Consider the following 12,427-nt stretch of genomic DNA (forward strand, 5'->3'; position numbering starts at 1 on the left):
ACATCACTATGTTAGTATTAATTTGGGGGCAAAATGTATTTGAAAGACAACGGCTGAGAAAGAATTGCAGGGGTTTTTTTCCATTTTAGCCTAGGTGTTTGGTTTTTTTTAATTTAATATATATGACATTGCTCTTTTTCCCTTGTTGAACTAGAGATGTCTAATATGGAAACAATAGAATCATAGAATTATCTAGGTTGGAAGGGACCTTGAAGATCATAAAGTCCAACCATCAACCTAACACTGCCAAAACCACCCATCAACCATGTCCCTAAGCACCATGTCTACCTGTCTTCTAAATAGTTCCTGGGATGGCGACTCCACCACTTCCCTGGGCAGCCTGTTCCAATGCTTAACAACCCTTTCTGGGAAGAAATTTTTCCTAATGTCCATCCTAAACCTCCGCTGGTGTAACTTGAGGCCATTTCCTCTTGTGCTGTCTCTTGTTACTTGGGAGAAGAGGTCAGCCCCCACCTCTCTACAACCTCCTTTCAGGTAGCTGTAGAGAGCAGTAAGCTCTCCCTGAGCCTCCTTTTCTCCAGGCTAAACAACCCCAGTTCCCTCAGCCGCTCCTCAAAAGAGTTGTTCTGCAGATCCTTCCCCAGCTTTGTTGCCCTTCTTTGGACATGCTTCAGCACCTCAATGTCTGTCTTGTAGTGAGGAGCCTAAAACTGAAGACTGTATTTGATGTGGGGCCTCACCAGTGCCAAGTACAGGGGAACGATCATTTCCCTGCTCCTGCTCACCACACTATTCCTGATGCAGGCCAGGATGGTACTGGCCTTCTTGGCCACCTGAGCACACTGCTGGCTCATATTCAGCAGTCTGTCGAGCAACACCTCCAGGTCCTTTTGTGCCAGGCAGCTTTCCAGCCACTCTTCCCCAAGCCTGTAGCACTGCACGGGGTTGTTGTGACCCAAGTGCAGGACCTGGCACTTGGCCTTGTTGAACTTCATACCACCGGCCTCGGCCCATCAATCCTGCCTGTCCAGATCCCTCTGTAGAGCCCTCCTACCCTCAGGCAGGTCGACACTCCCACCTAACTTAGTGTTGTCTGCAAACTTACTGAGAGTGCACTCGATCCCCTTGTCCATGTTGTTGATAAAGACATTAAAGAGAACAGGCCCCAGTACTGAGCCCTGGAGAGCACCATTTGTGACTGGATGTCAACTGGATTTAACTCCATTCCCTGGCACTTTTTGGGCCCAGCCATCCAGCCAATTTTTTACCCAGTGAAGAGTACACCCATCCAAGCCACAAGCAGCCAGTTTCTCCAGGAGAATGCTGTGGGAAACCATGTTGAAGGCTTTACGGAAGTCCATATAAACAACATCTACAGCTTTTCCCTCATCCACTAAGCAGGTCACCTTGTTGTAGAAAGAGATCAGGTTTGTCAAGCAGAACCTGCCTTTCATAAACCCATGCTGACTGGGCATGATCACCTGGTTGTCCTGCATGTGTCCTGTAATGATACTCAGGATGATCTGTTCCATAACCTTCCCAGTCACTGAGGTCAGATTAACAGGCCTGTAGTTCCCCAGATCTTCCTCTGGCCCTTCTTGTGGATGGGCATTACATTTGCCAACCTCCAGTCAACTGGGACCTCCCTGGTTAGCCAGGACTGCTAAGTGATGGAAAGTGGCTTGGTGAGCACTTCCGCCAGCTCCCTCGGGACCCTTTGGTGGATCCCATCCGACCCCATAGACTTGTGTATGCCTAGGTGCTGGAGCAGGTCATTCACCATTTCCCCATGGATTATGGTGACTTCATTTTGCTCCCTGCCCCTGCCTGCTAGCACAGGGGTCTGGGAGTAACATTAAGTACCTCAGCCTTTTCCTCATCCTTGGTCACTATGTTTCTGCCCCATCTACCAAAGGACAGATATTATCCTTAGTCTCCTTTCATTGTTAATATGTTTATAGAAACTTTTTTGTTGCCCTTAACTGCAGTAGCCAGGTTAAGTTCTAGTTGGGCTTTGGCCCTTCTAATTTTCTTGCTACGTAGCCTCACTACATCTTCGTAGTTCTCATGAGTGGCCTGCCTTTTCTTCCAAAGCCCATAAATTTTCCTTTTTTCCCCTGAGTTGCAACCACAATAGTAATATACTCAAACTGGATCAGGCCACTGTGACACAGGACCTCTGTGCTTGACTTACGTGTTACTTGCAGGGCAGGTACATGCACACAAAAGAGAGTCAAAATAGGGTGACTTCATCCAGTGTTCCTGATAAATGTCTGTGTACAAACGTCTGAATGTCTACAGCTTCTTTGTCTTTCCTTCTGCAAACATCTGAAGATACATCCTAAAACTATTTTTCTGCCTTTGAGTCTCTTACCCTTTACTTGTGTTCCAGCAGTCTCAAATGAACCTCGAACAGCATCTTTGTATTGTGAAAACATGTATATCTTTTCAACTGTTAAAATACAGTTGTTATGGTTATGAAAAATAGGAAATATATGAAAGCAAAGGAGGTTTATAAAGGAAGTTCTTGTAGTTCTGAAGTTCTGACCTTCTGAAGTGAATTCTACCCTGGTTTTGCTCTCTGCAGTAGTTTTGTTGCCCTGAGATGTAATAATAAAACTCATGCTACAATATAAATGCTTTAATGTTTGCATAGTTAACAAATAATTACTTATGATCTGTGTGACTTTTTTTTAAAAAAAAAAATAAAAAAGCTACTTACACAGCTTCTTTACAAAAGTAAAGTTTGTTAGGTTTGCCAGTTCTTTCTAGTAATTGTTGACACCTGAAGTATCTTAACAACTTTGAAAAGCCTAGTTGTCCCTTCTAAGCATAGTGGAGTCTAACTGCATATGGAAACTGTGTTTAAGGAAAAAGAAAATTAAATTTTGGTTAAGTTTAAAAAAAAAACACCTGAGAAAATATGTATATGTTTTCTTTCTTTCTTTCTTTCTTTTGTCTTAGTAAACCACTCTACAAAACCAGACGCGCTTGTTTCAGCAGTGACATCAGCAAAGGATGCTGAAGAAATAAAAAATGTTACATGTATAGAAGAACAAAGCAATGGTCTCAAGAAAGCTGCAAAGGACACTTGTACTGCAAATGGAAGTATTTCTGTAAGCAGTGAAACGTCTGACTGGGATATGAACTCTCGTGATAAAGTTAATGCCCAGGACTCCTTAAATGATAACACTGATCACAAAATGGACAGTGAGGTCACTTATGGTTTGACAAATACAAAAGAATCTCAGACTTTTTCAGAACAAGTTGATAAAACAGTGATAGAGAAGCAGCAAACCCAAGACAAGACAACAAATGATTTGGACTTTGAACTATCTAGTGACAGTGAAAGTGACGGTGGATTGGATACCAGAAAGTCATCTACTTCTGTATCAGATAGTGAGAACGAGGAAAAAAGGAGCTGGAAGAAATCCAAACAACCTCTGCAGGATGAGAATTTGCAGAAAGGGAGTTGCACTGATGTGAGTGAAAAAAAGGATGGTCTGGTGAACCATTCTGGGGACACGCAATCTCTACCTAGTGAAAATATTCATGACAAAACTGATCTTGAAGCACAAGAAGAAAGTGAACAGGAAAGCCTTTGTGATTTAGGAAATGGGTGTGCAGACAAGAAAGAAGCTGAAACAGAGTCTCAGAATAGTGAACAATCTGGAATTACAATGGGTGAGTCCTTAGACCAGAGTATGGAGGAAGAAGAGGAGGAGGATGATACAGATGACGACGACCATTTAATATACCTCGAAGAGATCCTTGTGCGGGTTCACACTGACTATTACACAAAGTATGATAAATACCTGAAAAAAGAGATTGAGGAAATTCCTGACATCAGAAAAATAGTACCAGAACTGAAAAGTAAAGTGTTGGCAGATGTAACCATAATATTTAGTGGACTCTACCCAACAAACTTCCCTATTGAGAAAACACGGGAACACTATCATGCCACAGCACTTGGAGCTAAAATTGTGAAGAATCTAGTACTGAGTGCTGATGATCCTGACAAAGCAACGCATCTCATTGCAGCAAGGACAGGTAGGTAAATGAGACTTGAGTTTTTCATCAGCCTTTTTCCTGTTACGTTTGTTCATGCCTTGAGCTGTCTTTTGTATAACATACAGGCTTAATGTAACTGAGGTTAGAATTTAAATTAATGGGAAGATTCTTCGTAACATAACTTACAGACTTTAAAAAGGCTTTTTTACTGCTTTTTGATCAAGTGTGGCTTTTTAGTGTTAAAAGGAGGGCCTGCTAAATAACCTCTAATGGAATATGCCATGTCTCACTTCTTGGTTAAGAGTTGATGGTACGATGTCCAACGTTTGTGTTGAAGAAAAGTTTGTAGCGATCTTGTTATAAAGTTACAGCAATGCTTGCTTTCTTGGTTTCTCATATTTCATCTCACATGGTTCAGTTTTTCACTTTGTAGGGAATTCAAATGAATTATCTTGAGACTGGAATCTGATGATACTCTGTCACTACTGACTGCGTAGCCTGTATATCTTTGTCACGGGAGATGTAAGAGAGCTTAGCCTAACTTTTGATACGTATTTCACAAAGCTACCTGGTTTTACATATCTATAATGTACCATTGCTTAGCTGCCACAGAGGAGATAACAGGCCACCACTAGCTTCTAGTACAAGTTTTTTGTGTGCACCCTGACTCTTGGTTACCTCATTGTTCGCCTTTTGAAGTTGCAATAAAATTTCTGATAATCAAAACCATGAAATCCAAAAGTAAAACTGCATGTTTTAGATCATCTGAAACTTTTTAGGTAGCTTTAGGGCATCTTTAAATATCATAAGCAAAGAAATACACATCTGCCACCTATTGGATTTTTTTTTCTTGACTGCTGTTCATGTAAGCTTTCAGACATCAGAAGCATCTTTGTTTCGTCAGCTTGTATTATACAAGAATGGAGTATATTTTCACTGGATGGAATATAGATGTGTGGTTTTTTAAGTGTGTCACTTAAGAAGTATCTTGTTCCATTTCTTACATAGCTGATTAGGAATCACCTCTTCCTGTTGAGGAGGCAGTGATTAAAAAAAACCTCCAGTGTTTAGTGACTAAAAGGAGACTGTTTTAGTTCCTTAATTTCTACCCCTCTATTAGGAGTAGTGTTAAAAATCTATGGATTAAAACCAGCCAATTTATCAGTCTATTATGATATGCTAATCAGCTAATTTTTTATATATATGTTAGCCTAAATAACAATAAGGCTGTATATTTGCTAGGCTAGTGTAAACTTGCCTCACTTTCCAGTTATCTCAATGTATAGTTCTAGTGACAAAAAGCACCCGTAGCTTTTATTAAAAAGTTGGTAAGGCCAACTGTAGCAAGAAGGGGCTACAGTATTGACCTAGTCCAGTAGCATCAGAATAAAACCTCTACCAATGGACCTGCAGTGAAGTAGCAAGTTTGTATTATTTGTCCTGATGTAGATAGGCATTTAAGTAGTAAAAACAACCTCAAACCCAGAAGAGGCTGGGATTAGTTTCATCAGATTAACTTGCATTCTGATTTGTGAAAGTGTGACAGTTGAAACAGTGGATGCGAAGTGTTAAAATCAGTGGATACATCAGTTTGGGACTCTGTAGTTTTACTACAGTTGCTGAATAGCTCTTTTTAAAACTGCAAAAATAGCAGTACTCTTATCAGCAAAGAAATGCGCAAGTTTGTCATACTTCATTGGAGACATAATAGCTGTCAAAGTTATCTCCACGTTTTTCCAACTTCATATCTTAAAATGCTTCATTTCAGAGTTGCTTTGTCTAGCTTGCACTAGATGGCTTCTGAATTTCCTTGTGTATTGGATGCAATTATTGTGTGATGTGGTAAAATTCATAGGATAAAGGTAAATGGGACAGCCCCGCCCCCAACATCCACATTTCTCTAGAGGAAAAAATATTGAATAACATTATGTTAAGGTATACAGCATGTGATAATGAGAAGCAGTTGAGGCTTTTTTCCTTTTTTGGTTTTTTTGAATGTACAGTTTGAGTGGGGTTTGTATGTTTATATAAACACACATACTCATCCTTGTGTTTTACTTTTATGAGCAAATTATTCACTACCTGCACATTCTTAGTGAATCAGCCACTAGTGTTGATCTTAATTTTAACTATTAACTACTTTAACTTTGTTTTTATTACATTAATGTGCTTGTACAGTACTTGAATTGAGTTTATTTTAAAATTAATTTTCAGTGCTCTTTTGAAAAATAGATAGATTTCAGGGTGGTCCGTATTTTTCAGACTTTTTGCTATGACCTAGACTCTCCTTGAAAATAGTCATGTAATGTTGGTGTTGCACTTGGTACTTAAAATATATTCAAATATTTCCTGCTAATTAAAACAAGAAATCACAAGAATACTATTCCTGAATTGCTAGGGTGAAAAATATTTATTGTCAGCGAGTAGAAGCTGACCGCTGCTTTCAGTAAGGAAAGAATTACACTATCTAATTCTAAAAGAGCTAACTTGGTAGTCTTTTCTGCCTAATGAGCAAGCTATTGTCATCTTTTATCATCGGTTAGTAATTATTTCTGTAACAACGTCAGTGAAATAGGGGGATTTCGAGTGAAAAAAACTGTGTTCTCCCATAACCCTTTTTTTGGTAAGATTCTCATGGATTGCTTGTGGTGGTGTTTTGTGATGGGTTTTTGGTTTTTTCAACTGAAGACTGTATTTTCTCACCTCTGGTTAGAGGGGAGTAATTATGTTGCGTCACCCTAATTTCATGAGGGAAACTCTGAAGTTTAATCAGAGTTTTTAAGGATATAAATTGTGTCCTGTCACAGCTGGATTTGTGATAATTCACGTGTCAGCGTGATTTTCATACTGATTGTCATGTGGTTAGAAAGCAAATTCTACAAGTCTCTATTACTGCTGGTAAGCCATACAAATACTGCATCTCTGGCTCCCATGGCAAGCATCTGAAGCCCTGCTTGATGTCTAATTGCTGGTGAAAAAGGGAAACAAAAGTGCATAACTTTTTGAGTTTTATTCAAAAGTTGATGACCAGACAATGTTGTTGTGCTTCTCTTTTTTTCTTTGTCTCTTTTTTTTTTAATGTAGATGTGAAAAGGTGATTTTAAAAAGTACCTGTCAATTTAGTATTTCTGGATGACCACACTAAAACCAGCATACTTGGGACTAACACAAGCAAGTTAACTTTGCATTAAGTGAGCTGTAGTAAATGGTATATACTTAATCTACAGCCGTGTTGGGTAAATACTGTTAGGTTTTGAATTTTGAAGACAGAGAGAAAAATTGTCAGAGGAAATAAAAAGGGAAGAAGTCAGTGTGAAACAGAGTACCCTCTAGGTCTTGGAGGGATGGGATTTCCCCCTGCAAAGTGACCACATCATAGCTTGGTCTATGGGATAAACAGCTAGGGAATACTATTGTAGATTGTATTTACAGCATTCTTGCCAGCCCATTGTAGCAAATAATTTAAATTTCTTTTATCCTTTTTATATACTTGTCTTTTCTCTGCAGATAGGCAGCTTGTTTCTCTGCAGACAGAGATACTCTGAATTCTGAAAATAAACAAATCCTTATTCTTGGAGAAAATCAGGATTTTTTCATTATATAGGGAGGAAAATACAAGAATCTTGTATCATCTCATCAGCTTTATAAATCTGTGTGACTGAGAAAAGGCTACCCAATAGTCCTTACCTATGGGCTGCATAAATCTTACTTCAGTTTTTGAAACATCTGCTGTTTGCTTTAAGCAATGGTAAACTGCATTGGCTGATGAGTTGTTACAGCTCTGTACACACTTGGCTAAGCAGTTACCACACTATTTTATAAACCTTGTTATGTTCCTTTCTGAACAAATGAATGATACCATAGTTGATTTTTGTATTGAGTTTTTTGAAGATAAATCTGTTAAAAGGTCAGTTAAAAATTATTCTAGTGGGGTAGGAGTGGAAATGTGTCAGTTTAGGCCCTGAATTTTTCTTTTCTTTTCTTTTTCAAAATATATCTAATTCTGTGTCTTTTTCTATACTTTGAAAGCTATACGGGAATAATTTCCTTACTTTTGGTGACTTAGCCCATGCCAAGTTTTGCTTAATATCTTTAAATATCAAGTTGCTTAAAATACAAATTATACTATGAACTATGGCTCCTCTTATTCATCTCATCTACCTACTTAAAAAATGCTTGTTCCTGAGTCTGGGTCTGAGGCACTGGAAGAGTGCCTTAGCTGTCACCGCTGGACAGTCACCTGTCCTGTGACTTGGTGTGAGGTCTTCACCAGACACAGCTATGATGTTTCCACGGATCGTTTTTTTTTGTTGGGTTTGTTTTTTGGGTTTTTTTGTTTTGTTTTTGTGGTTTTTTTCTCCCTGAAGAATGCTTTCATAGGCCATGTCTTTAAAAAAAATCCAGTTAAGCACTGCTCTAAACTCAGGCACTGACCAGGTAAGCCTGTTGCTTTTGCTGGTAAAGCACAGTGAGCATTAAAGCTGAACTCTAGATGTAGCCTACGAACAGCACATCTATCACTATTTCATGGTCAATTAATTCTTGTAGGACAAAACACTAAGGTCTTTACAACTTGTCTTAGGTTAACATTGTTGAAGAGCTTCAGGATTTGATCATAAATCAAGATTTATATATAAAAATGGTCTGAAGAGTAATAAACTTCTAGTGATCAGATTTTCCAAGCAGCGTTTAGCAACCTGGTTACAAACTGTCATGAGGTTATGTTGACTTTGGTGTGTTGAAATCAGGAGAGTATTTTGAGGGTGACTCTGGTGGTCACTCCCCCCCATTGAGTACTTTGGTTTATCCTGGCACAGCCTCGAGCACGCACGCTGAGTTCCTCATGGGTGAGATTGAATTGGAGGGCGCAGTCAGCTGAGTGCTCACGGGCGTTCGGTCCACAGGACTGGACAGAGCTAATCTAAAGCAAAAATCTCTGAAATGCATATGGGAGTGGGTGTCGCTCCTCCAGCACCATTTTGCCCTGCAGATCTCCCTGTTGGGCTGCACTGCTTGGTAATGTGAGCGTAGCCAAATATGCAGTATAGCTTTTCTTCTTAGTCCTTGTAAATACTCAGCTTAGGTCTCATTTATCGATGTTGCTTAAGTGCCTAGTGTGCTTCATACTTTGGATAAGACAAAATAAACTGCTGTAGTAAAACTGTATATCCTGGAGAACAGCTGTAGAAGTTTATTGTTGCACTACTGATTTTGGTCACTTCTTTAGTAATGAATTGTCAAGGTTAATAGGATGCTTTTTGTGTTTTCAACCTTTGTTTGCATGTTCGAAAGTAGAATTGATGAGTCCCTTCCCCAGGTTTGAAATAACCTTCTCCTAATATTATGTGCTTCAGGCTGCACCTATCTGAGTTTAGACCTTGGCTGCTTCACGTAGAAAGGCTTGTGTGCCTCTGCCTTTTTGGAACAATTTTAGGCTAGAATTTGAAGTAGGAAAATTATAGGAGAACAATGGAGAAAAAAAAAAGTAGTCCAGAAAAATATTTTTTTCTCTTAAGTGATTTTTAGCCTGGCTGGATGATTCAGTTGTTCCTAACTGCATCAGAAGTACTATTGCTTGGATGGATTAAGATCCTTTCTGCTGTTTTTTCTTAATAAGCATACTTCCAAAAGGGGAAGTTACACTGGGGAAAGGGTGAGAAGACAAGGGTATTAAGTGTTGCAGTACTATTTCTCCCACCCGGTTAAATTTGGTGTTCTACCAAATCTTGCTCTAAGAACATCATAACTGTGAAGTCTTGATTTGTGAAGAAGTTAGCTAGAAATAGAAGACAGACCCTGAGACAACACAATTGTATTACCTCATGTGATTTTCAGTACGCTGGCGCGTGCAATAGGCAGCTCCAGTTTAGACACGGGCAGGAATCAGAACGCCTTGGTGTTGCGGAGGCGAGAAGGGTGAGGCTTTTGACCCTTGGGAGGGGGGTTTGGTTACACACTGGTCTTCATGTCGCCAACTTTAATGTTATGTTAATGGCTTATACCTTTTGGAGCTATTGTTTCAGAACCATAAAAGTTTCGTACAAAATAGTGCCATTTTGACTTTTATGTTTAAGGCTTCTGTTGCAATCCTGTTGACTAGAAGAAGAATTTATTTAGCTCCTCAGTGTGCATCTGGTATGAAATGATCAGATATGCTTGAATGCAGAACGTGTATCTGTGTGGAACGGGCAGCCTGATGAAGCACCTGACAAATCATCAATGCAGAAACACTGGTTTTAAAAATAGTTGGAGGAAGCCATCTTCTCACACAACTTCACATATTTAACATGAGATGAATCTGCAGTTTTATGGTTTTGTTCAGGTTCCCCCTGATGAAGTCCAAAAGGAGCAGTGATACCTTTAATCAGGCAAATGGATGTACTATGGTATCAGATAAGCTTTTCTTCAGGGTTATAAGCATAGTCTGTCCATCTAATAGCACCAGCAACTCTGGTTAACTGTTCTGTACGCTTACTAGTGTAATCCCATGCTGTTGTATATTGTATTCAATCAGCTCCAGAGTTATGTGCAGGGTAGTATTGCTAGTCATGTCTTGATACTTGATTCAGTATCTACTACCAGGCACAAGTACCTAAACTTCCACTGGACTTCTTGCTCTTGTTGCTTTTTTCCCTGAAACTCGTATGCTTATGAGCCGGATTTCAGCATCCTCTTTATAACAGCTGTCTTCTTACCTCTCTGTTCTATTACATTGTCATAGCTTTTCTCCTGTGTTCTCAAAAGAAAGCATTTTCCAAGCCAAGCCTCTCACTCTTTTTTTAATCCATCATCCCCCCCACCCCGCCCCGATCTCTTAATTTGATTCGCTTTCAGAGCCTCTGCTTTCTTTCCTCTGAAACATACCCTGTGTATAAATTAAATATAGCTTTATACTTACCAGTTTCTAGCTGTAGGTATTTCTACAATTCCTACTGAGGTTATATAAATAAAAATAATAATACCCCATGGAAGCTCCCTCTGGCAATGTAAACTGGCTCATTTCCAGCAACTGTTGCATGGAAGTGCTCTGGGTCACGGATTGCCTTTGTAACTGATGATTAATTGGAAAACGGATTTCTTGTGTCAGGATGAATGATCTGGGTGCACTGACCTCCCTTCTTAAAGAGTTTTGCTTTTTAGACAGTTAAACCTCTTGAACAGCAAAGGTGTGCTAGGATTAACGTGGTTGTGGTTCTACAGTTGTTTTCATTGAGTGTTGTTGGACAGTGTTTTTTTAAATTATGGCATTTCTAAATCGGTTGTGGTTTGGAAAGGGCTTTATCTTTAAATGCTCGTGTTTGTGTTTATCTTGGATTCTTAATTCAACACTTTTTTATTGCAAAGATACTAGTGTGGAGAAAAGCTTGACATTTATGGTACAGCTTTTGAATCCTGAACTGTGGAATTGCTTCCATTTGCTGCTGAGAAGAAATGTATTTGTGCACAGAAGAGCTTTTTTTTTTTTTTTAGACTAAATAAAAAAAGTATTTGTGCCTAAAGATATTGGAAAAGGTAGCTCTACTGCTGTATTCTGTTGAGTTTGGGGGAACAAAAGTGGGAAAACAGAGGCTTTCACCACTTTGGTAAAGGACAATGATCTCCTGCCCTTTCTGTTTATTTAGTCTTTTGAATTTACAGAAGTCTAGAAACTGAACTGTCTAACTAGTTGGGTCAATCCTCAAGAGCATTTCAGCTGATCTGTCTATCCCAGTATTTTCTAGTTCAGGTTGTACACAGGCCTTTAAGTATTTGCTGTTACCTATTTGCTCTCATCTTCAAATGTTGTGGTGAAGTATGGGTATTTCAAAACTTTCATCTTAATTGTACAGTCACTATGTTAAATGACAGACATGCAGATCAAACTCCAGGGAGCTATGTTGAAACCATCAAATTAATTTACTGTTCTTGCTTTCTTGTCAGAATTGTTCTGAAATTTGTTTGTGGTTTTGTTTTTTTTTTTCCTGGAGGCTTCATTCCTGAAGGCACATGTATGAAAATAGACAAGGGCTCATAAACTCTAACTTTAAATAAATTTTTTAAAAATTAAAAACTTTACTTAGATTTTTTTTTAGTTAACAAGGCTAGACTAGAATGGAGCATTGTCTTTTTATATAGGCATCTACAGGAAGAAACCCCAGGGTCTTTGTGCAGAATTGACAGACTTCAACAGGAGTGGGTAGTATTTGAAGAGATGTATTTTTCACCTTCAGTTCTGAGAGCTTTGCTCTTAACCTAGAGGAGAGGGCTAAGTTGTTAATTGAACTCCTGCCTTTAGTTCATGACGGTATCCTTTTATTTTGCATTTCTAAACAAAAAATGTAGTGCAATATTAAGTGTATTATTCTCTGTTGGTGCAAAGACATTTAACGGACAAATGACTGAGTTTGGTAAGCATTTTAAGTAATGTGTAAATAAGATGAAATGCTATAAATTATAGGAAAAAAACAAAAGGAAA

The 12,427-nt window shown here is 38.9% G+C and overlaps 1 protein-coding gene across 1 annotated transcript in view; it reads left to right on the forward strand.

Annotated features, from left to right (window-relative positions):
• Positions 1-12,427, forward strand: part of CTDP1 (CTD (carboxy-terminal domain, RNA polymerase II, polypeptide A) phosphatase, subunit 1) — a 102,533-nt gene that overhangs the window by 15,354 nt on the left and 74,752 nt on the right. Inside the window, 1 exon segment of the mRNA XM_009894945.1 lies at positions 2,926-4,011. Within this exon segment, the coding sequence (XP_009893247.1) occupies positions 2,926-4,011 (1,086 nt within the window).

The sequence above is a fragment of the Charadrius vociferus genome, unplaced genomic scaffold, assembly GCF_000708025.1.
Source record: "Charadrius vociferus isolate BGI_N301 unplaced genomic scaffold, ASM70802v2 scaffold51, whole genome shotgun sequence".
NCBI classification, from domain to species: Eukaryota; Metazoa; Chordata; class Aves; order Charadriiformes; family Charadriidae; genus Charadrius; species Charadrius vociferus.